The 27,620-nt window shown below is 34.4% G+C and overlaps 1 protein-coding gene across 1 annotated transcript; it reads left to right on the plus strand.

Annotated features, from left to right (window-relative positions):
- The first annotated feature begins 734 nt into the window (after nt 1-734).
- Nucleotides 735-19,958, plus strand: LOC138324042 (GTP-binding protein Rhes-like). The gene is made up of 3 exons (XM_069269048.1): nt 735-819; nt 5,458-5,822; nt 19,270-19,958. Exons 1-3 carry the CDS (start codon nt 797-799, stop codon nt 19,833-19,835), a joined length of 954 nt encoding a protein of 317 aa, XP_069125149.1. The 5' UTR covers nt 735-796; the 3' UTR covers nt 19,836-19,958.
- The last annotated feature ends 7,662 nt before the right edge of the window (nt 19,959-27,620 follow it).

Consider the following 27,620-nt stretch of genomic DNA (forward strand, 5'->3'; position numbering starts at 1 on the left):
TGTTTTAGTATCAACAAATGTCACCTGTGATTTTTTATCAACGAATGTCACCTGTGTTTTTTGTATCGACGAATGTCACATGTCTTTTTGTATCGACGAATATCACCTGTGTTTTTGTTTTAAGTTATTATCGACGAATGTCATCTGAGTTTTTGTATCGACGAATATCACCTGTGTTTTTGTATCAAAAAATGTCACCTGTGTTTTTGTATCGGCGAATGTCACCTGTATTTTTTTATCAACGCATGTCACCTGTGTTTTTGTATCAACGAATGTCACTTGTGTTTTTGTTTTAACTCATTATCGACGAATGTCACCTATGATTTTGTTTTAACTCATTATCGACGAAAGTCGCCTGTACGTACTGACACATTGCAACGTGAATATGACAAGGCATAATTGACGTGTGCGTGGCCAGTGTTGATATATCCCATTATAGTAGACTCCACAGCCTCAGCCTGCTGTCACCAAAGACAGTCCAATTAGCAGACATCTACATCTGCGTTATGTATCATGTTATATTACAATTATTTGACCTCTTGTAACACACTGTTGTGTGTAGGGGTGAACAATAAACCGTGAATCCTGCTTCTGACAGCTATCTCCATTAACACCTGTCAGTCTGTCACTGCCTTTCTCCGGGAGAAATCTGGGACATACCCTACTGTTTAAGATCTTGCTGTTTATTGATCTACCCACAAAATGGTGAAACGCTTCCATCAAATTATAGGACTCTAACATATAACTGCTATTACCATTTCGTTAGGACCTTGGACAGACTGCTGTTTATATAAATATGGACTGTCAGAAGCTAATGAGGTGAGTTCAACGTATATAAAAATGGACTGCCAAAAACTAGTGAGCTGAGTTCACTTCGAATTACATACAAAATAGGATTGAAATGATGAAAATATCGCTAAATACACAATCTGTGATATCTTGAGAATATCTTAGGTAAATAATCAACAACAACATTGCAAAGGTTCTACATGTGTTCCCGTGAATACGTTTGTTGCTATCATGTGTTCGTTAAACGTGTGATTTATGTTACACTTAAATTGAATTTCAATTGCATGGTGTCATTAAATTTGCCGTGCTATATTAGACTGAACATTGGTATATCTAGCGAATATGATGAAAAAGTTCGAAGAGATACACGCAACAAATCGCTAGTAATCGACAGTAGAATCACTACGAACCATACAGTCAATTCCGTCATGACCAGCTACAGACCATACAGTAACCCCCGACTAAAAGACATGATTGTGATTATTCTAAATAAAAATTTCACATATTTTTCAATAGGGCAAAAATTATTTCTGTTTAGGGTTACATTGAAAAGAAAAAAAAAAGAAAGAAAAATAGGGTCGGTAGGTCGGGATTTTTTTAGTGTCTTTCACTCTAAAGTAATGGCCGGAACCGGAGTCTGAGATCGAAATCCCGATTTAAGATCTTTTATTCGTAGTAAAGTGGAAAAAACGGTCGGGGGTTAAAAATTAGGGTCGGTCGGGTAACCCTAAACAGACAAATTTTGTTTGCCTTATGAATCATTCCATATTTCGTCCAATTTGTTATCTGAATTGCAGAAATTTGGTCGGTTCGAATGCTGGTGTTGTTGATTAATGATTGATTACGTACGATTATCATAGAATGATTAAAACAAGTATTTGATATCAGTACCCTCCTACCTGTTTTGAATCTCTCGGTTCGGCGATCGCTATTTCCGCTAAATCGCTAAATTTATACAGTGAAGTTCGACCACTGTGAGGTTAGTTTTTATGAAGTATAAGTGGTGCCGTTTCTTTTTTAATGTTAACCCATGGTTTGTTCGCACGTCGTCGGTCGTAAGTGGCTTGTATGAGAAATCAGTGATAAGTTGGAAGGAGTTGGTTAAATATTTAGGGTGACCTACGGGGTAAAAAGACCTATTGTTTTTGTTCTGTTTCTTCTTTCTTCTTCTTTTTCTTCTTCTTCTTCTTCTTCTTCTTCTTCTTCTTCTTCTTCTTCTTCTTCTTCTTCTTCTTCTTCTTCTTCTTCTTCTTCTTCTTCAACTTCAACTTCAACTTCATCTTCTTCTTCTTCTTCTTCTTCTTCTAACTAGCAATGGCTAAAATAGGATAGCTATAATGAGGCTATCGCACTGATTAAAATAGGATAGCTATAATGAGGCTATCGCACTGGCTAAAATAGGATAGCTATAATGAGGCTATCGCACTGATTAAAATAGGATAGCTATAATGAGGCTATCGCACTGATTAAAATAGGATGGCTAAATGAGGCTGTCGCACTGCTTAAAATAGATATCTATAATGAGGCCATTATATAGACTAAAAAAGCATATCTACCATGAGGCTATCGAGCTGGCGCTATGAACGACGAGAACTCAATGACCTGATTCCCGCACTGTTTGGCAGCAAAATATTTCCGAAATCGCTTTTGATCCTAACTATTACAAAAGATTTCAGTGAAATATTTCATTCCTAATCCAAAATAGTATTGAGTTATCGTTATATTTAGAATACTAATTGACTATTTTATATCATTCTATTATTGTAACATACAAGCCTGTTTTCATGTAAATGGAAATTTCACCATTGCGCATGTGCATTGTCCTGTATTTTATTTGGAGATTACGCTACCATGCCAGCGGATATTACGTGACATTAACATTGCCTTATGCTGGTGGGTCATAACATTAATACATAACACAACATTCAGTTCAATTTAGAAGCGGTTTTATATCAAAATCTAATTTCCTCTTCATGCTGATTGCATGCTTTCTAAAAGCAATTTGGAAATAGTTGCTACTCATCGGAGTGGCACTAAAGAATACAGTGTTTCAAATATTAATAACTTGAAAAAAAGGCCTTACCTATTAAAATAGGAGTATTCTCTAATGTGATGTAAGTGTCTCGTTTATAGTAGAAATACAGCGATAACTGTGATCGATTGTCGCCTCAAAAAATGTAAGCTGATTACCAAACAGTGACAGGCGATGGATGATTTGTAACTATCTGTTGTATCTGTTTACGCATATAAACACTGACCTTGTATCATGTACATGTAATACGCCATTATTCGCTGATGGAATTACAAGTACACGAGACGTTCAATTTATCAGGACGACATAGACATCTACTCACGGTATTGTAATACGAGTTGTAAGCCAATCTCCTACTACACAAGTGATAAAGTCTCCATGTTTAGGGGGTCTATCAAGTCTGAGATTAGCTAAGTTTTCTACACATGTATTCCGACGTTATGTTGAATGCAATTCAATTAGAAAAGAATGTGATGATACTTTTTTGATGTAGCTATTTACATTTTGAGCGCGGATGTGGTCTGGTAATCCTAAGGGAAAAAAATAGCTTAGAAAAGACAATGGAAAAATGTACTATCCCATGCGAAATTATAACCTAAAAGGACAACGTATATGTATTATCCCTGGTATCATTAAAGGACCATTTAAGATTTCTATAATATCGATGAAATGTTATGGTACAATATTATATACGAGATGATATACCGTATTATAATGGCGAATTTGTAACATACAGGATGTTTCAGAAAGCATGTCATCAATTTACTACTTAACAAAACTTTTTAACCCCAAAAAGGTCCAGATATAACGTTAGATTGTAGACAATTCCACATGAATACCCGTACAATTTGATTGGGGTGTAACTATAGCGGTCTAGTTTCACAAATGCAGTTAATATATGCTACGTATAATTAACAAACTTTTATAATTTAAAATTAAAAAAAAAAAAAAAATAGGTGTCATTATAATATTTGCTGCAATCACTCCTAACAAACCTTTTTTCATCACGATTTCACGATGATAGTTTGAGGGAGGGGATTGAAAAGACTAATTCTTTCGAATGAAGAGAATAAAAGAGTTAATTTTTTCTTCGTTAATGTTGCAAAATATATCTATGGCGTTATATTTATCCATTGGTTTTGGATTCTGTTGTAGATATTCTATGTATATGTTTTTATCCTTACATTATCTCTCGGCTATAGAATTATTGATTGCTTCACAAGTCATTTCGCAATTTATTTCTTCGTTATAAATCGTCCCATTTATAATTTTGTTTTTGATGTATTTCTAGACAAATTGTGTTTAAATGATTTTGAGCTACTTACCGTGTTGTCTAAGTCTTACATTGTATACTAAACAAAGGTTCTCGGTGAGATTAATTATTTCTATGATTTTTTTTTCTGAAATGCATCAGAGGTAACCAGTTTCATCTCTGTCTTACGCCATATAGGTTCAAGTTGAGTTATTCCGCTTTGTCACATGGTTGGAAGTGTTGTCTGGTTCACTCATTGTTATGTCACAATGCTTGATTTCAGTATCAAATTTTATTTACTATAGTGATGCCAAGGAAATTAGTTGCTAGAGTATTTTGTGGATTCACATCAACCTTGTGTTTGGTGATCACAAATGTAAGTAAAAACTGTTCTGATATGTTTACAAACCCATAGAAGATCAAACAGACACTGTTCGTATTTTTTGGCCAACTCACGAGCCATTTTGACGCGGCATATATAGTTGGTCGGAAATTGACACCTTCATATATTCTCAACAATTCGCTATAGATAAACTAAGTGGCCTGTCTCTAAATATCCCTTAGCTATAACACAACAGTACCATCAATATGGGTCTTGCTGCTGCCTCGTAATACATGAAACTCTGATATTGCTGGGAAACATTTATCTGGGCACATGTCCCTGACGAAGACAGCCCTTTTCTACATATAAACCCATCTTATAATTATTCAATCTTGTCCCCTCTATTAGCTAGAAGCCAATGTTGTATCTTGTTGGCTTTACTATCGAATTCCCTAAGCTGAACATTACCATTTTATGCGAGCTCGGCTGACTGGCTGTGCGCCACGCTCCCTATACAGAAGAGCCGGTCTGGCTACACATGTCGTCTGCTGATCGAGGCCGATTTGTCACTTACATTGTATTATGTATAGATATATCGGATGCATTTGATGCAGAATTCCATGTGTTACATCACACGCATAGAAGTCCTACAATTGCGTTTTGATCTTAATTCGCTAAATATAGATTTCTTATTATCCGGACCACTTTTATCTTAATGAAGTTGATTTGAATCATGAAGATTGCTAGATCTTGATTACAGATTATAATGACTTACCTGAGTAGTTGGAAAGTGAAATAAAATTGAAAATGGAGCTGGAAATGAACGACATCTATAAATTGAGTGCGGTGAAACAAAGGAATTACCAGTGAATTGTTTTACATATTCCAATGGGGAAATACACATTCGCCTCTCGCTGATAATTCAATGTGAAATCATAGAGATTTCGGGCGAAACAACTGCATTTCACAAATCTGATATCAAAATATAGTATTATTTTTGTTTTCACGCCAACTTATTGCAGTGGGTCCATTACCATTGACCATGTCTTTGTCGTTTTGCAGTCGTCCATGGAACCTTCATATCAGTGCTCAGAATACTACTTCCTGTAACCCTGACAACCTTGAAGGCAATTGCTTGTGCTGGGCACCAAACTTTACGACACCCAAAATGGCGTTGATTGAACAAGGAGATTCAGCTCCGCCTGAAAATTGTCAGCGTCTTGTGGTTCTGGGATCGAGTAAAGTGGGTAAAACATCTTTGGTAAACAGGTTTCTGTATAATAAGTTCGACGATAATTACACACCAACGATTGAAGATTTCCACAGGAAAGTTTACCGAATAAAAGGGGAAGCATATCGCTTGGACTTACTAGATACTTCCGGTAATCATCCATTTCCGGCCATGAGGAGACTTTCTATGATAACAGGTAAGTGTATTACTACTAACTTAAACATAAACATTTTCCTAGTTAGAAACACTTAAACATTTTCAATTTCATGGTTAGAAATAGATTGAAGTCAGTTATTTCTATCGAAGTACTTAAAGATCTTAGTATATGTGTAGTGGTATTATCTAGCAGGATTTATATGTATGGTGTTATATAGCTGGATTTATATGTAGTGTGGTATTTTATAGCAGGATAAATATGAATAGGGTTTAGCAGGATTTTCATATATGGTATTATATAGCAAAATTTATATGTTTGGTGGAATTATATGGCAGGATTTATATGTATGGTGGTATTATATAACAAGATTTATATGTATGGTGGTATTATATAACAGGATTTATATGTATGATGGTATTATATAACAGGATTTATATATTTGGTATTATATGGCAGGATATATATATTTGGTGGCATTATATAACAGGATTTATATATATGGTATTATATAACAGGATTTATATGCACGGTGGTAATATATAGCAGGATTTATATGCACGGTGGTAATATATAGCAGAATTTATATATATGATGGTATTATATAGCAGAATTTATATGTTTGGTGGTAATATATAGCAGGATTTATATATAAGGTATTATATAACAGGATTTATATGTATGGTGGTATTTTATAGCAGGATTTATATATTATATGGTATTATATAACAGGATTTATATGCATGGTGGTTTATATAGCAGGATTTATATGTATGGTGGTATTATATAGCAGGATTTATATGTATGATGGTATTATATAGCAGGATTTATATGTATGATGGTATTATATAGCAGGATTTATATGTATGGTAGTATTATATAGCAGGATTTATATGTATGATGGTATTATATAGCAGGATTTATATGTATGATAGTATTATATAGCAGGATTTATATGTATGATGGTATTATATAGCAGGATTTATATGTATGATAGTATTATATAGCAGGATTTATATGTATGATGGTATTATATAGCAGGATTTATATGTATGATAGTATTATATAGCAGGATTTATATGTATGGTGGTATTATATAGCAGGATTTATATGTATGATTGTATTATAATAGCAGGATTTATATGTATGATAGTATTATATAGCAGGATTTATATGTATGGTGTATTATATAACAGGATTTATAATGGTATGATAGTATTATATAGCAGGATTTATATGTATGGTGGTATTTATATAGCAGGATTTATATGTATGATGGTATTATATACAGTGATTTTATATGTATGATGGTATTTATATAGCAGGATTTATATGTTATGATGGTATTATATAGCAGGATTTTATTTGTATGATGGTATTATATAGCAGGATTTATATGTATGATAGTATTATATAGCAGGGATTTTTATGTATATGGTATCATTATAGCAGGATTTATATGTATGATGGTATTATATAGCAGGATTTATATGTATGGTGGTATTATATAGCAGGATTTATATGTATGATGGTATTCATATAGCAGGATTTATATGTATATGGTATTATTATAGCAGGATTTATATGTATGGTGGTATTATATAGCAGGATTTTATATATTTGGTGGTATTATATAGCAGGATTTAATAATGGTATTATATAGCGGATTTATGTATGGTGGTATTATATAGCAAGGTTTATATATTTGGTGGTATTATATAACAGGATTTATATGTATGGTGGTATTATATAGCAAGGTTTATATATATGGTGGTATATATAACAGGATTTATATGTATGGTGGTATTATATAGCAGGATTTTATATATTTGGTGGTATTATATATAGCAAGGTTTATATTTATGGTGGCATTATATAACAGGATTTATATGTATGGTGGTATTATATAACAGGATTTATATGTATGGTAGTATTATATAGCAAGGTTTTATATGTATGGTGGTAATATATAGCAGGATTTATATGTATGGTGGTATATATAGCAGGATTTATATGAGGTGGTAATATATAGCAGGATTTATATATATGGTGGTAATATATACAGGATTTATATATATGTGCTATTATATAGCAGAATTTATATGTTGGTGGTATTATATAGCAGGATTTATATATATGGTATTATATAGCAGGATTTATATGTATGGTGGTAATTATATAGCAGGATTTATATATATGATGGTATATATAGCAGGATTTATATGTATGGTGGTATATATAGCAGGATTTATATGTATGGTTTATATAACAGGATTTATATGTATGGTGGTAATATATAGCAGGATTTATAGTATTATATATATGATGGTATGAGTATTATATAGCAGAATTTATATGCACGATGGTATTATAGCAGGTTTTTTGACGTTCTGTTGCGTTTTTTCTACGTATTATCACGGCTGATGCAGATTGAAAGCACGTTTTGTGCCGTTTTGTCCAGATTTGTCAAGGTTTTGACGGCAAGCCAAGGTGGATGATAACCGTTTCGATACGTTCTGTCAAGGCACATCACGGCTTGTAGCGATTGAAAGCCCGACGTGATACGGCGTGTTACGTCTTATTATGGTCTTACGTTGCAAGCAATATATGATGAAGTATCATTGCCTGGCCTGGTACATATTTGCTACTTCATGGAATTATTTGTATTTAATAAATAGAAATAGTCATTATCATAACTATTATTGCAAAAGGCAGATTTAGTGAGAGAACCATTACTGAAAAAAATATTTGCGTAGAAAAACTTGACTATAATAATTATATATTCATACCAAATAAAGTTAAGATTTTCTTCTCTTTTAACACATTTTGTTATTAAAACGTGTTTGAAATGAAATTATCGGTCATAAATATTGTTTCAATTGCTCCAAAACGCCCGGCATCAGACTTTCATCCCTTGTGAGCCTTGGCGGACCGTGAAAAACGTATCGGAGCTTGAGCAAAACGTGTAAAACGTAGCAGACCTCATCAGATCGTAACAGGCTTAGAGAGAACGTAGTGGTACTTTGATAGACCGTGCTAAAGCCATAGTGTTCCTTTAACCTCTGGGAACAGCACTTTCCCCTATATCTACGGTCCATCACGTAATCCGTAAAATACCGTGGCAAAACTTCACAAGACCTAGCTCAACTTGAATATAGAGACAAAAATAGCCAAAATTCCCCGGCGCACCACGTTTCGGGTAAACGGGGCTACCGTGGTCGCCGGGAACATAATGTAAACCTAGTATTACTGTCGGGTAAAACTTAATCTTGCATTAGCTCTGTTGAAACAAACATTGGCCTAGACAAGCCAGATGTCCACCATATCCAAACTTGATGCCATCGCTATGACATGAGGGATAAAATTGGGACAAGTTAGAAAACCAGTCAGTGTGCACATGGGTTTGTGCAGCACGTGTAGTTTGGTGTCTGGATGCATTTCTGTTGAAGTTGAAGCTCTTTTTAACGTTCTTTTACTCATTGCTGTTGACAATGCAAGGGAAAACGCATACATTTGAGGTTTAAGATAAAATAAAAAATAAAATGATAAAAACAAAAAAGTAATCCTAAAGGATAACAAATAAAAAAAACCCGTTTACCCCCCCCCCCCCCCCCCCCCCCCCAGTTATGACATATCCAAGATATGTGGTATCCAAAGAAGGTAGTGGCTTTTTCTTTTGCTCTGCTTTGTTATCTCCCACTGGTCAACCTCTATATATAACGCACGGGACTTGATACACGTCTAAGCATATATAGTCTCGGACAACATTGTCAAACTGAAAATAAACAATGCACTCACATGACAAGGTTTCATTGAATTAATATTGCCAGCTAGATCCCAACATATTTCAATTACGAGCTAATAAAACACTTTAATATACACTAGGTTTTACACGTACATGTACGCGTGTGTTACCATGGTATTATATATATGGACGTGAAAGGTGGTCACGTGCACATGGCAAATCGAGTGCATCGAGTACGATAATATACGTGGTGATATGTAGACGGTTGAGAAATTTTATTTTGAGAAACATCTAAATGACTGCTTAGAGGAATCGACATGTTTTCTTGCTAAACCAAGCCCAATACAGCTGATACACAGTGGGCAACTGCTGGGTGTAAATGTACATGCATAGACTGGGTCGTACGTGTGTCGATTTACGCTCTTCATATACATTTTGTATATAGGGGTCGGTGCGCGCGTCGGAATACTGGTAGAGAGAAGAACAAAAGTGGCTGTCCTCGATATAAACGATTCTTGCAATATAATTGTACTAATCTTTTTAACTTGCGTTACCAATTTTAAGGTAAAAAATAATCAAACTTGAGACCTCAAAATAATACCGTAATGTCCTGCGTTTAACCCGCGGCCTATACGATGCTTTGTATCAGGAAATGTATATAGCCGATGCGGGCTAATTGTGGAATCTATTACCAAATTTGAAATATATACAGGCTATACGTTAGAAGATATTTCAAACACACACAAAGTACCTGGTGAATCACTGAGATGTCATCTTAATATACCAATGTATGAGCTAATTTTCTGGCATTGCCAACCTATTTTAAACAAGTAGTATGCTAATGACAACTTCACATTTCTTTGAATAAACATATGCCCCATTTCATATTAAAAGAATGTAAGATATACATGCATATACAAAGACTCATATACCATTATTGATCGATGTATAAACCCGCGGACAATCTGCCGATACGGTTTATGTGAAATTCATTTTACAAAATCATAGAAAATGTCTGATTTTGCTTCCCGCGGGCTATACCTTGGTGCCGGGTAATACGCAGGAAATTACGGTATTTACAATGTATTTCAGATACATCTTCGATGCTTTGTTGTTCCGAGTTCACGCAGACTGGAGATACATATGTCTCACTCATCGTCTTATCATTCTGTGCTGACATTCAAAACCTTGTGCGTAAAAATTCCTGACCTAGCCATCGCTTCATGTTTTCACCATTGAGACATAGATGGCCGTTTGAGTGTCCGATTGTTCACTTGGGAAAAAGGGTCAGTACCGATCGTTTTAGTTTATGCACGAATTCAGCAGTTGATGTGGATAAGCAGCATTAATGGACTCAAGGATTCTTTCAGGTTAGGCAAAGAGATAACTGTAAAAGTATAATATTTAAAAGATAGCAAAGCTGAATACGTTAGACAAACAGAACATCCTGGATTGTTTACTTGTTTGCCTTGATTTAGTTGCTAACATTTTCCGTCTAGATAAGTAGGAAAATATGCCTTGCAGTGCAAACTATTCGAAATGCTTGATAAATTATACCTAAAATAACTGTGTATTGATATACATGTTATACACAGAATTCTTATAGTTTTTACTGCGCTGACTCTTTTTTAGCTCACCTGGCCCGAAGGGCCGGTGAGCTTATGTCATGGCGCGGCGGCGTCCGTCGTCCGTCCGTCCGTCCGTCCGTCGTCCGTCCGTCCGTCGTCCGTCCGTCAACATTTCCTTTAAATCGCTACTAGTCATAGAGTTCTGGATGGATTGTAACCAAATTTGGCCAGAAACATCCTTGGGGGAAGGGGAACAGAACTTGTATAAATTTTGGCTCTGACCCCCAGGGGGCAGGAGGGGCGGGGCCCAATAGGGGTAATAGAGGTAAATCCTATAAATCGCTACTTGTCCTAGAGTTCTGCATGGATTGTAACCAAATTTGGCCAGAAACATCCTTGGGGGAAGGGGAACAGAACTTGTATAAATTTTGGCTCTGACCCCCTGGGGGCAGGAGGAGCGGGGCCCAATAGGGGTAATAGAGGTAAATCCTATAAATCGCTACTTGTCCTAGAATTCTGCATGGATTGTAACCAAATTTGGCCAGAAACATCCTTGGGGGAAGGGGAACAGAACTTGTATAAATTTTGGCTCTGACCCCCAGGGGGCAAGATGGGCGGGGCCCAATAGGGGTAATAGAGGTAACCTATAAATCGCTACTTGTCCTAGAGTTCTGCATGGATTGTAACCAAATTTGGCCAGAAACATCCTTGGGGGAAGGGGAACAGAACTTGTATAAATTTTGGCTCTGACCCCCCGGGGGCAGGAGGGGCGGGGCCCAATAGGGGAATTATAGGTAAATTCTTTAAATTGCTACTTAATTGTCCTAGAGTTTTGTATGGATTGTAACTAAATTTGGCCACAAACATCCTTGGGGGTAGGAGAACAGAACTTGTATAAATTTTGGCTCTGACCCTCAGGGGGCAGGAGGGGCGGGGCCCAATAGGGGAAATAGAGGTAAATTCTATCAATCGCTACTTGTCCTAGAGTTCTGCATGGATTGTAACCAAATTTGGCCAGAAACATCCTTGGGGGAAGAGGAACAGAAGTTGTATAAATTTTGGCTATGATCCCCTGGGGGTAGGAGAGGTGGGGCCCAATAGGGGAAAGGTAAATCCTTTAAATCGCTACTTCTCATAGAGTTCTGCATGGATTGTAACCAAATTTGGCCAGAAACATCCTTTGTGGAAGGGGAACAGAACTTGTATAAATTTTGGCTCTGACCCCCAGGGGGCAGGAGGGGTGGGGCCCAATAGGGGATTTAGAGGTTAATATTAAAATTCCTTCAGAAAAGAAACAATGAACCTGTATTCAGAAAATTATTTGGCATTACAAACCAGGTGAGCGATACAGGCCCTCTGGGCCTCTTGTTATTATCATTCCCTTTTGGTATATATCTCTTTATATATCGTCTGCTTTTTTCGCTTTTTGCTTCAACATATCAGCGGGAAGCTTAAAGAGCACGTGTGTGACAGCGAGGTTGACTAACTGCTAAATACCGAGCTTCCTGTTGTGGAAACGGTAGAGCTGTATTGATTATAATGTTGGTTGACCGCAGTGATTTTACCTAGAGAACAAGCCATGATGCATTACTAGCAGTTTCCTTTCTATATAGAAATCTAACAATATTGTCAATATTCAAATACGAGAAGAAATCAGTCGTCGCAGCAATCAAAACCAGATCGTCACGTCCCAGAAATATGGAAATTTTGGATGTGGTCATATTTTGACTTGTTTAACGTTTGGCACGAAATCGATAAGATTTATCACACTAACATTTAATTAAGTTCTTATTTGTTTATATTTTTATTTCGCTTCGCCTCTATGGAACTAGTGAACTCCGATCACTTTATTTGCCAATGAATATGTTCGGTCACGCGCTGACCTCTGACCGACGTAAGAATACATTAAGACATTGTACTTTCTGCGATGAGGCCTGTAGTAATATCGTTGTACATTTAGAAACACCGACAGGAATGCTTGATCAAGTGGCATCAGTGTCAGTAGTATGCAGATAATTTAGAAGAATACGCATGTTGTGATGAAACTTAGGCTCAAATTATAGACAGATCTTTTAATTAATTGACATTAGGTCTAAAGTCCATTATCAACAAAACGATGCACTGAGTGACAGCACCCAAGATAATGGTCGGTCGAAACCGCCAACATTTGAAATCGATATTCCTCTACTTACTTTATTAAAAAAATTGATCCTCAAAATCCAACTGACAAAGTTGCCACATTTTGAGAATAACACAAAAGTCTCCCAGTGATCTGTGACTAAATGCCACATTTAACACGTTATATTGAGCTCCGAAAGCTTCGTGTTATTTGATTGCATAGCATACCATAGACACAGGAGTTTCACACAAAGTTAAGTTAATATATATTTAAATATCATTTGCAAATAACCTCTAAACAAAATAAACATTCAGTTACATCTTACAATTATTGAAATTGAGTTTGAAAGGTTTCATTATGTAAATAGATACAAACTGTTCGTTATTTTCCATAAATCGCCAATTTCTTCAAAAATCTAACATTCTACACCAAATGTAAATCAATGTAACCAAGGAAATCTACTAGTCCACACCAGATGTAAACCAATGTAACCAAGGAAATCTACTAGTCCACACCAGATGTAAACCAATGTAACCAAGGAAATCTACTAGTCCACACCAGATGTAAACCAATGTAACCAAGGAAATCTAACATTTCACATCAAATGTAAACCAATGTAACCAAGGAAATCTTACATTCCACACCAAATAAAAACCAATGTAACCAAGGAAATCTAGCATTTCACATCAAATGTAAACCAATGTAACCAAGGAAATCTGACATTCCACACCAAATGTAAACCAATGTAACCAAGGAAATCTAACATTTCACATCAAATGTAAACCAATGTAACCAAGGAAATCTAACATTTCACATCAAATGTAAACCAATGTAACCAAGGAAATCTGACATTCCACACCAATTGTAAACCAATGTAACCAAGGAAATCTACTAGTCCACACCAAATGTAAACCAATGTAACCAAGGAAATCTACTAGTCCACACCAAATGTAAACCAATGTAACCAAGGAAATCTAAAATTCCACACCAAATATAAACCCATGTAATCAAGGAAATCTAACATTTCACACCAAATGTAAACCAATGTAACCAAGGAAATCTGACATTCCACACCAAATGTAAACCAATGTAACCAAGGAAATCTAACATTCCACACCAAATGTAAACCTATGTAACCAAGGAAATCTAACATTCCACACCAAATGTAAACCAATGTAACCAAGGAAATCTAACATTCCACACCAAATGTAAACCAATGTAACCAAAGAAATCTGACATTCCACACCAAATGTAAACTAATGTAACCAAGGAAATCTAACATTCCACACCAAATGTAAACCTATGTAACCAAGGAAATCTGACATTCAACACCAAATGTAAACCTATGTAACCAAGGAAATCTGACATTCCACACCAAATGTAAACATATGTAACCAAGGAAATCTAACATTACACACCAAATCTAAACCTATGTAACCAAGGAAATCTGACATTCCACACCAAATGTAAACCAATGTAACCAAGGAAATCTAACATTTCACATCAAATGTAAACTAATGTAACCAAGGAAATCTAACATTCCACACCAAATGTAAACCTATGTATCCAAGGAAATCTGACATTCCACACCAAATGTAAACCTATGTAACCAAGGAAATCTAACATTCCACACCAAATGTAAACCAATGTAACCAAGGAAATCTGACATTCCACACAAAATGTAAACCAATGTAACCAAGGAAATCTAACATTCCACACCAAATATAAACCAATGTAACCAAGGAAATCTAACATTCCACACCAAATGTAAACCAGTGTAACCAAGGAAATCTAACATTCCACACCAAATGTAAACCAATGTAACCAAGGAAATCTGACATTCCACACCAAATGTAAACCTATGTAACCAAGGAAATCTAACATTCTACACCAAATGTAAACCAATGTAACCAAGGAAATCTAACATTCCACACCAAATGTAAACCAATGTAACCAATGAAATCTGACATTCCACACCAAATGTAAACCTATGTAACCAAGTAAATCTACTAGTCCACACCAAATGTAAACCTATGTAACCAAGTAAATCTACTAGTCCACACCAAATGTAAACCAATGTAACCAAGGAAATCTACTAGTCCACACCAAATGTAAACCTATGTAACCAAGGAAATTTAACATTCCACACCAAATGTAAACCTATGTAACCAAGGAAATCTGACATTCCACACCAAATGTAAACCAATGTAACCAAGGAAATCTAACATTCCACACCAAATGTAAACCAATGTAACCAAGGAAATCTGACATTCCACACCAAATGTAAACCTATGTAACCAAGTAAATCTACTAGCCCACACCAAATGTAAACTAATGTAACCAAGGAAATCTAAAATTCCACACCAAATATAAACCCATGTAATCAAGGAAATCTAACATTTCACATCAAATGTAAACCAATATAACCAAGGAAATCTAACATTCCACACCAAATGTAAACCTATGTAACCAAGGAAATCTATTAACCAATGAAATCTAACATTCCACACCAAATGCAAACCAATGTAACCAAGGAAATCTAACATTCCACACCAAATGTAAACCAATGTAACCAAGAAAATCTAATATTCCACACCAAATGCAAACCAATGTAACCAAGGAAATCTAACATTCCACACCAAATGTAAACCAATGTAACCAAGGAAATCTAACATTCCACACCAAATGTAAACCAATGTAACCAAGGAAATCTAACATTCCACACCAAATGTAAACCAATGTAACCAAGGAAATCTAACATTCCACACCAAATGTAAACCAATGTAACCAAGGAAATCTAACATTTCACACCAAATGTAAACCAATGTAACCAAGAAAATCTAACATTCCACACCAAATGTAAACCAATGTAACCAAGGAAATCTACTAGTCCACACCAAATGTAAACCAATGTAACCAAGGAAATCTAACATTCCACACCAAATGTAAACCAATGTAACCAAGGAAATCTAACATTTCACACCAAATGTAAACCAATGTAACCAAGGAAATCTAACATTTCACACCAAATGTAAACCAATGTAACCAAGGAAATCTAACATTCCACACCAAATGTAAACCAATGTAACCAAGGAAATCTACTAGTCCACACCAAATGTAAACCAATGTAACCAAGGAAATCTAACATTCCACACCAAATGTAAACCAATGTAACCAAGGAAATCTAACATTTCACACCAAATGTAAACCAATGTAACCAAGGAAATCTAACATTCCACACCAAATGTAAACTAATATAACCAAGGAAATCTAACATTCCACACCAAATGTAAACCTATGTAACCAAGGAAATCTAACATTTCACACCAAATGTAAACTAATGTAACCAAGGAAATCTAACATTCCACACCAAATGTAAACCAATGTAACCAAGGAAATCTAACATTCCACACCAAATGTAAACCAATGTAACCAAGGAAATTTAACATTCTTCACCAAATATAAACCTATGTAACCAAGGAAATCTAACATTCCACACCAAATGTTAACCAGGCAGTGTTGCTGCATATTAGGTGACAATCTGTATCAGTCACCGCATGCAATATATCTATCAGACAGGAATGCTTGATCAGGTGGAATCAGTGTCAGTAGTATGCGGATAATTTAGAAGAATATGCATGCTGTGATGAAACTTAGGCTCAAATTATAGACAGATTTTTTAATTAATTGACATTAGGTCTAAAGTCCATTATCAACAAAACGATGCACTGAGTGTCAGCACCCAAGACAATGGTCGTTCGAAACCGCCAACATTTCAAATCGATGTTCCTCTACTTACTTTATTCAAAAATTTGATCCTCAAAATCCAACTGACAAAGTTGCCACATTTGAGAATAACACAAAAGTCTCCCAGTGATCTGTGACTAAATGCCACATTTAACACGTTATATTGAGCTCCGAAAGCTTCGTGTTATTTGATTGCATAGCATACCATAGACACAGGAGTTTCACACAAAGTTAAGTTAATATATATTTAAATATCATTTGCAAATAATCTCTAAACAAAATAAACATTCAGTTACATCTAACAATTATTGAAATTGAGTTTTGAAAGGTTTCATTATGTAAATAGATACAAACTGTTCGTTATTTTCCATAAATCGCCAATTTCTTCAAAAATCTAACATTCCATACCAAATGTAAACCAATGTAACCAAGGAAATCTACTAGTCCACACCAAATATAAACCAATGTAACCAATGAAATCTAACATTCCACACCAAATATAAACCAATTTAATCAAGGAAATCTACTAGTCCACACCAAATGTAAACCAATGTAACCAAGGAAATCTAACATTCCACACCAAATATAAACCAATGTAACCAATGAAATCTAACATTCCACACCAAATATAAACCAATTTAATCAAGGAAATCTACTAGTCCACACCAAATGTAAACCAATGTAACCAAGGAAATCTAACATTCCACACCAAATGTAAACCTATGTAACCAAGGAAATCTGACATTCCATACCAAATGTAAACCAATGTAACCAAGGAAATCTACTAGTCCACACCAAATATAAACCAATGTAACCAATGAAATCTAACATTCCACACCAAATATAAACCAATTTAATCAAGGAAATCTACTAGTCCACACCAAATGTAAACCAATGTAACCAAGGAAATCTAACATTCCACACCAAATATAAACCAATTTAATCAAGGAAATCTGACATTCCATACCAAATGTAAACCAATGTAACCAAGGAAATCTGACATTCCACACCAAATGTAAACCTATGTAACCAAGGAAATCTAACATTCCACACCAAATATAAACCAATTTAATCAAGGAAATCTAACATTTCACATCAAATGTAACCATTGTAATCAAGGAAATTTAACATTCCACACCAAATGTAAACCTATGTAACCAAGGAAATCTACTAGTCCACACCAAATGTAAACCAGTGTAACCAAGGAAATCTAACATTCCACACCAAATGTAAACCTATGTAACCAATGAAATCTAACATTTCACACCAAATGTTAACCAGGCAGTGTTGCTGCATATTAGGTGACAATCTGTATAAGTCACAGCATGCAATATATCTATGGGGACAGATAAGTCATTAGAATATGAGCCGACAGGTCAATCCATAATGGCATCCAGTAATTAGATTTAAAATTGAATTACAGTAGCGTGATTATAAAAATGTCATCGATAAGTTGATAACACTCTCTGGAATTGAAACTGGAGTTACAGTCTCAATTTGTGTTATCACCAAGCTATTTAAATTGAAATGCTGACGGCGTGAAACGTGTTTTTTCATCGATTGTTTTATTTTTATAGAAACAGGTTAATTAGACGAAAGGAACAATGTAACGGATACTATTATTGCAAGTGGCTTAAAAGATGGAATTCAAATAAAACAGCATTTGCAGATTTGTTTTCCATTTTTGCTGTTATCATGCGATTTTCATGTATATATAAAACCAACATTGCAATATTTCCATGCAAGAGATAAAATCTAGATTGATAAATTTCGATCCTAAACAAAGATTCGGGATTAGTCATGGTGTTTAAAATGTTTGGTAAAAACTTAATTTTTGAACGTTAAAACATTTTACAACACGACTACTTTGTTAAAACTACATGGTCTGTGTGTGATTGTAGATTTTTTAGAGTGGTCTCGACCTCATCTTTCGCCACCAATATACAGTTGTTGATGTTATTGGGGTTTTTTTTAAACTTTATTTTTTGTTTTGGAAATGTAGTGGGCTTTTAAATATTCTGACGCCGTATGGAATTTATTTATTCAACCGTTCTTGTACATCTACATAACATAAGATATTTCTATATGCAACTTCAAAACAATAGCTCCGTTGGGATTTGAGGGAATGTCTTGAGCGTGATTGTGGATGGGCAGACAAACAGACGGTTGGACACAGTGATTACCATGGAGTTCCTGGGTACTAATACTGGTTTTGATAATTCATGTTGACAGTAAATTATCATGAGAGCACACACATGTCTTCATAAAAACTTGTAAGTTTATTCATTGATGTATTATTTTGTTATTCAGGTGACTTGTTTGTCCTCGTCTACAGTATCGACAACAGGGATTCTTTCGAGGAAGTGACAAAACTGTGTAAACAGGTCCAAGAGTGTAAGAGTCAGTGTAGGAAAGAAACAAAGCGGCTGGCACAGGTTCCTATGATGATTGTGGGCAATAAATGCGACAGAGAAAAGAACAGAGTCATAGACTCTTCAGAACCAGAAATGCTCATGGAAGCATTCCATCATTGTGGTTTTCTAGAAACTTCCGCCAAAAAGAACATCAACGTTGAAGAATCATTTCAATCTTTATTTGATCTCGCCAAGTTACCTGTAGAAATGAGTCCATCATTACATCGGCGGGTTCAACCCTCGTATATCGGTGGAAACACCTCGCAATCGGGAAAACGAGGAGTATCTATAAGACGTAAAATGTCTGACGCATGTGGCACTATTGCGCCCAATGTACGGCGACCTAGTATTCGAACGGACTTGCTTGTGGCTCAAATGCGCACAAACACTGGTGGTAGTGCTTCTAAAATGCCGTCAACTAGTGATAGACCGAGGACTGAGTTCAGATGTGTGCTACAGTGACTTACATTAAAATCCCGCTATACGTAAAGTTTATATTTTATATAAGTATATCTACTGGATGTTGGTGTCAATTATTTTAAGCCTTGATGTAAACTATATTGTGGAATAAAATGTGACAAAAGATACGTAATAGATTCCCAATTATAGATATCAGTGTTATAAATCATGCAATTTGAATGTCCTGGAATTAGCATTCCAAAGTATTTTTATATTTCAGTTAAAACAAAAGCTAAAACCATCATGGTGGAATCAGGATGATATCGTAGCCAATCCTAAAGATGTGAACATCGCATTGTAATTATTAGCAAATTGCGTTGTTATTAGCACATCGCGTTGTTATTATTAGCACATCGTGTTGTTAATTAGCAGGTATACTGTTGTAGGGAATTTGGTGGTGTAATTCCTACCTTTGCTGTGAGAGGTTGTATATTTAACGACTATATTCACAAATAGTCAAACACCATGCCGTTTTTATTAGCACATTTTATTTTCCATTCAAACGAAAATTAACAAAACATTTTTAACATGGCAAAAAAAAAAAAAAAAAAAAATGGACCCGGACACCGGGTGAAATATCCGGAATTATACTTAGAGTCTGCACTATCTGACCAGTCATATAGGCGTATACAACAATACTGAGGAACTGTAGATATCTAAGTAACAGGCCAATATGTCCATTGTGTATTAACTTTGTAACTGACAAACTTCGCATCAGTAACAACTGAATGATCGAATCATCTGTAACTATGTATCTATCTTTTTGCAGGAAAGAATTTAATGACGTTAATGTGTTTTGAATGCAAACAGTCGAGTTTTTTATCTTTGAAAGACGCGAATCGTAAAATACCGTATACTCATTTTCGTCCGGAAACGGGCAAACAATATGTTACGGAATTTTTTATTTGTTGAAAAAAAATCTTCACGAAGATATATATATATATAAGATGATATTTCGGAAAATAGTTAAATATAATACACAATCGCACATTGCAAAATATCTACCTCAGAAAAGCTAATTTATGAATTATTTGCTGCAGAATAAGACTCTTTTTTTAAAGATGCTCCACCGCTGACAATTGATATTCTTCACTATCAAAAACATGAGCAAACGATTTAGTAATTTTCTTCAGTTACAAAAGTTAATTACTTTACACCATTACCACCATTGAAAAGCTTGAACTTCTTATTTTACTTTAAGTTAAAGATATAAAGAAATAATTAATTGCATCCCGAAAAAATTCCGTGTCACTATACCCAATATGGAATGAAATACTGATTGTGCATGCACCAAAGGCAAAATAAATTATTTTATTATAGTTTTTGTGTTAATTAGACATATATATTTACGATTGAACACCAATTATTGTTCAAATGATGAATGCCATTTATGCTCTGTCGGCGGTGGAGCATCTTTAATCAAAAGTTTGAGGTTAGGCCTAGCTTTCCAAGCTTGTTATATCTAAAAGAAAATATATGGGTCAAGGAAGTAATATCAGCAGTCGTTTTTCCATATAACACTAGATCCTTATAGACATATGTCTGTAGGATACGAATTACTTAAAGTAGTAAATATCGGGCAAAGAAGTAATTCTAACAGATTGTCGAATATTCGAGGCGATCTGCCCCTTTGTCAAGACACAAGAAGAACAAATGAAATTACATGTTAAGGACGGTCACGGATGTACACAAAAAACATAAACAATGAACACAAATAGAACATCAATATAAAAAAAATCATCAAGATATGACATTGTTGTGTTATCTTGTATACTCCAATAATAAAATAAATATCGAAAACTTACAGGGGTAAATGGAAAACATAAAACGTTGAAATATGCTGTGGATTTGCATATTTAAGCGTTTTCAGAGCAAAATGCAAGGATTATCAGAAAGCGAATCGGTCATTTTTGAAAAAAAAATGTGGTGAGGTATACACTTCATTGCAAATATGTTCATCTATTGGGAAATTCTTAAAAAAAATCTTTTCATATCATTTTTCAGAAAAAAACCCATAACATAACTATTTTGATGCAATTTTTTTACTAAAACGGGTCAGAATTTATTTGACAAATAGCTTTATTTCGTTTTATTACGGAAAACTACACGATATAGTTATGAATGCTATATTACCTACTGAAGGTAGGAACATGATTGATATAGGCATATTCTTTATATGATAAGGGAAGTTACAAGGAGGAAATGCTATTTATTTAATAAATCTTAAAATCAGGAATATTAAATCATAAGTACATATCTTAAAGCAACCCTGGAATAAAAAATATACTGATGACATACGATAATTATGAGTTTGTGTGAATATTGTAAACCTTAAAATAAAATATGGAAAAAAATAAAGGAAATTCTTCAGAGGAAACCTGAAATTTTTAATAAAAATTTGTTTTCTACGACCTGAAGTAATGATACAAAAATCTATATCATAAAATAAATCCTTATATGGTAAATAGTCCTTTTGTCTGTTGTTTTGTTCAATAAATAAGATTATTAAATTAGGACTTAAAGGCAAATATATTTGATAAAAAACACATTTTAATATTTTGTCTTTACCATTTATATATTATGATGAATCCATGAGAACTTTCAATATCTTTAAAAATTTTACAAATCTAAAAGTTAGAAAAAAAAGATGGGCACATGAAACGTCATACTATACAGGTGCATATCAAAAAGTCTCCAAAAGTTTTAAATGACATGCGTATCAATATGATATTTCTGTCAGTATATTAGACTTAAACTGAGTTTGCTGTGTACATAAAACGCACAAGAATTGTATGGTTATAGAAGGTTACGGTAAATTCAGAAATTTGGAGAAATGACACAGTCGTTAAACGTAATCATTTTTTCAGAGCGATGGATATGTGTGTGTCCTTTGTTTAATACCCGCAAAACCGAAAAATCTAGCGGTAATGTGGACATGATGTACATAGCGACTATTATACATGATGAATAATTTGCGTGCACCTGTGCTTGGGCTGAGGTCATGGTCCCAGATATGCATCACTGATATATAGAGTCCGTTTATTAAAGATGTTCCACCGCCGACAGAGCATAAATGATCCAAGCAATCAGTACTTCATTCGATATATGATGTAGTGCCACGGATTTTTTTCGGGATGCAATTAATTTTTTTTATTTTTAACTTGAAGTAAAATTAGAAGGTCAGACTTTTCAATGGTGGTTATGGTATAAAGTAAGTAACTTTTGTAGCTGAAGAAAAATACTAAATCGTCTGCTCCTGTTTTTGACAGTGAAAAAATACCATTTGTCAGTGGTGGAGCATCTTTAAAAAAAGATGGATTAAGAAGATGTCATTTTTTTTCTACAGTAGCGTTCATACCCTCGATACTATATATTTCAGCATTGGACGATTTTCAGTTGGCATTCTTAGACAATATTAATGCCAACTGGACATAGGCAAATTCCATGAAGTTCGCCAGCGCTTCATTTTGGATTTGCCTATGTCAATTGCAAGAAGATGGCATTCATATTGACTATGAAGGTCAACTGAAAGACGTCCAATGCTTATATTCATATGTGGTTACAATCATGTGTTAAAATAACAAGGGAGTTTGCATCTATAATGAATTAATCATTTGTTATCTTGAAGGATGGAACAGCCATTTGAACAGCCGTTTTCTGTGTTCGCTTGCACGGCAATTGTGATATCACAATGATAATGACATCATAAAAACGATTGAAGTTCATAGTCTTTATGAATGCAAACTGTACTTAGTAAGGTTACACAGAGGGGCTGCAGTGAAAATGTAAATAAACACATATAAATACTGGTTATTAGAAATCCATGCCAGGTCATTATCGCGTATTTATTACAAACATAACAATTTCTAGGTATAAAGTGTGATACATATCTGATTCGTTTTATCTCTTAATGAAGGTCTAGATCGACATAACATAATATGTACATAATTATTTATTCAATGCCATGTAATGAATTAATGTAGCAAGTCTGGAATACAGTAGATATTTTCCAATACTTTCATATTAATTATCTGAATTTATGACTTTATTTACACTTCATTGTTGCGATAGTGCAATTCTTCATTTTTGTAATATATACCTTTAACAAATAAGAAGAAAACTATAAAGTGATAGTTGTCTTTCTCCCAACGTTTCCGCTTTGCTTTCGTACAGAATTCCAAAAACGACCACCTTTTACATGAACATCTTATGAAGGCATGGAGTTTCTAAAATGAAACAAAATGGATGTTGAAAAATATGGCCTTTATAATGGTCGAAGTGATATATATAGATACACAGATAATGACTATATTTAAGTATTGATATTACTATTTTTTAACTTCATAGGGGTATGAAAGAAATTTTGTTTGCAGACTGTGCGAATCCTCTTAGCGGTTTCTCACTAAAGCTGCAAACAAAATTTATTTCATACCCCTATGAAGTTAAAAAATAGTTACATTAATGCTTATCATTATTTTTTTCAGATTACTTTATAACATAAAGTACGTTTAAACGTACGATTTTTTTGATTGAGTTGTATTTAGTTTGAAAACAAATACAAATCAATTTTACGTAAATGTAACTAATATCTCTTTAATAACAATATGATATCCCGACAGTGACAGATATGATACATATTTTAAAACAAACAATGAAAATAACGAATGTTTCAAAGACAAATTATGGAGATTTTGTATCAAAATCACGATATCTACGTACATATTATTGTTATACGCAAACCTTTCCTAACTTGAGCTGCGATAATTTTCCTAGACTATGTATACTGATACATGTAAAACAATTAAAACATTTCGCGGCATTCCGAAATAACTTATGAAGTTACTCTCCATTATCAGTCTCTATCTGATTTCTATATTTAATCTTTGTATCAGAAGAATTCAATTTTCGTTTTATCAGTATTGAAAGAATTACGAGGCCAATAAATTAAATGAACGGAAAGCGAACAAAAATATCTAGACCACAATCCTTACCACAGAACGAATTATCAAAATTAATAAAATGACGTTAGTGTTGTCATTTTTTTCTCTCCTCAAAAAGTAGTTTTTCGGAAGCCCAAAAATAATGCCAGAATGACGTATCGTTTGAAACCCACGGCGGTGGAAATGGCGAAAAGCACAGTTTTCTACATGTATGTGCCAAAGTTTCCGGTTAGTTGTCAGAGCGTGATACCTTAATTATTGACGTGATAAAAACATTTATACTGCAACTGCCCCACACATTGACGGATAACTACTGTCGGATTCACTTGTGCTTTATCCGTCAATACAAACTGTTTATCCGTCAATTTATACGATCACGTGAATTTGTTCCATATTTGACGGATTTTTTTTCTAACTTGACCCCGAACTTTTACCTTCAGGTGAATGAAACGTCATTCAATCTAACTAAAATGTGACGTCACATTTACCGCATCGACGCCATTTTTATGATATCGAAAATCCTTCGTATAGTTGTGTCGTCTTGTTCTTGGCTCAAAACAAAGGTATTCAAAGGTACCGTAAAGTCATTATTTGATTTTTTGTATTATTTTTTATATTGCATTGAATAGAATTACTGGTACTGTTTGCGAATGCGTTTATATATTTTCCACTGAAGTAAAAAGGGGTACACTTTCATTAAGTTTAGTAAATTGATCTTTTCTCTGCATCAAAGAACCGTCCCGCTTCGGGCGAAACTAAGTAGACCTAAATAACTGGCAATTTGCTTTCGTTTTGAATGTCATAATAGATGCAAGATAAACCGAATATACGGTTTGTATCTTACAATACAAGTTTTATTTTGGTGTTCGATACGGAAAGCCGAGATGACTCCGCAAAGCCTCGTCATCTCGGCTTTCCTAAGTCGCACACCAATAAAAACCGTGCATCGTAAGATACAAACCATGTATTCTCTAACGCGTTAAGTAATGTCGCTAACGGTCTTTCATATAAAAAAGCGGAGATGATGAGGTTATGCCGAGTCATCTTTGTGAAAACATTTAAACATTTTTTTTCAAGTTTAACGCGTTAAATGTTGCAATCATATTTTTAACACGTTAAAGTTGAAAAACTAAGCTAACCAATCAGAGACTTCGTTTCATGAGTTCGACAGATCAACAATCAGCGGCAGACCACAGATCATAAAATTAGCCCTCTGGGTGAACATGTTATATGATGCTGACAAAAAGGCACGCTAAATTCAAATATATCAAATCATTTGTTTCAATGGTATAGAAACCAGACGTCGAAATACGGCTTCAGCGCTGGAAATATAAATTGTTATATATTCAAAGAACTGAGCTGAGTCATCGCACGACGACAATGACGTCATTGATAAAAGGAAATCAATCTAGGTCTACCGTTTCCATCTCTCTTTTATAATAGTCTTGGGCAATGCAAACCATTATCTTCCTAAAATTGATTCTTAAATTGCATCCATTACGGTAGTTTACATATAAAGTATTAATCATCATGCAATTATTTTTTACAAATTCATGTATATCTTATTTTTTTCTTTTCAGCATATACACTTTTGTAACTTGTATTTCATTTGACACGACGCCCGCTCACTACACATGTAACATTACAGTACATAAAACAAATATATCAAGTTATAAGAATAAATGTTTATGAAAGTCGAGATCGATGCATCGAACACTCACACACAATAATATATATAGTAGAGGTTTCCCAATACTGTAATATTCATTATCTGAATTGTATGAACTTATTTACACATTGTTCCGGTATTGTAATTCATTTTTGTCATAAGAAGGACACTGTGAAGATATAGTTGTCTTCCTCCCAACGATTTGCTTGGTTTGTTTTCGTTTTGTTTATGTAGGTACAGCATTTCAAAGTCAACCACATTTTTTCTTCAAGTTCTTATGAAGGCACGGACTTTCTCCAATGAAAACATGGATTTTGAAAATTATGGCTTTGATAACGGTCGAAGTGATGTGTATTTGTAGATATTCAGGTAATGAATATAATATGTATATACAACTAATATCTCTTACATAACAACAGAGTTCCGATAATGATAGATATGATACATACGTTAAAACAAACAAGATATTTTCGAATGTGTCAAAGACAAATAATTAAGATTTGATACGCAAACCTTTCCTTGAACTATCTTGAGCTACGATAATTTTCCTAGTTGATCTAAGTTTAAAGCGATACGTGTAAACCAACTAAAAAACGTTCCGTGATATTCCGAAATAATGTATTAAGCTTTTTTTCACCATTATCAATCTCTATCTCATTTCCTTAATTTCTGTTTCAGGAGACTTCAATTTTGGTTTTATCAGTATGGAAAGAATTACGAGGCCAATAAATCATATGGAGACGAAAATAAAAAAAAAGATAAAAATTCTAGGCCACTACTCTAACCACAAAACATATTGCCAAAATTAATAAAATGGCTTTATTGAAACAAATTTCTTCCCTCCTCAAAAAGTAATTTTTATCGAGTACACGAAGAAAACAATGCCAGATTGACGCATCGTCGGAAAGCTATGAGCCATCGATATATTTGTACTATTTTTCAAGCGGCTTTGGGATTTTGACCATATGGGAAAGGCAAAAAGCACAGTTTCTTACATTTTGTATGTGATAAAATAATTATTGACGTGATAAAAAACATTTAATGCGTTAGCATTTAACGCGTGATATGCAGTTTTAACGCGTTAAAAATGTGTTTAACGCGTTAAATTGTCTCGTTTCTGACATGAACGGCTTTTCTTTCATCTCGGATTTCCGTGTCGAGCAATCAAATATATATTGT

This window comes from Argopecten irradians, chromosome 5, assembly GCF_041381155.1.
Source record: "Argopecten irradians isolate NY chromosome 5, Ai_NY, whole genome shotgun sequence".
In the NCBI taxonomy this organism is placed as follows: Eukaryota; Metazoa; Mollusca; class Bivalvia; order Pectinida; family Pectinidae; genus Argopecten; species Argopecten irradians.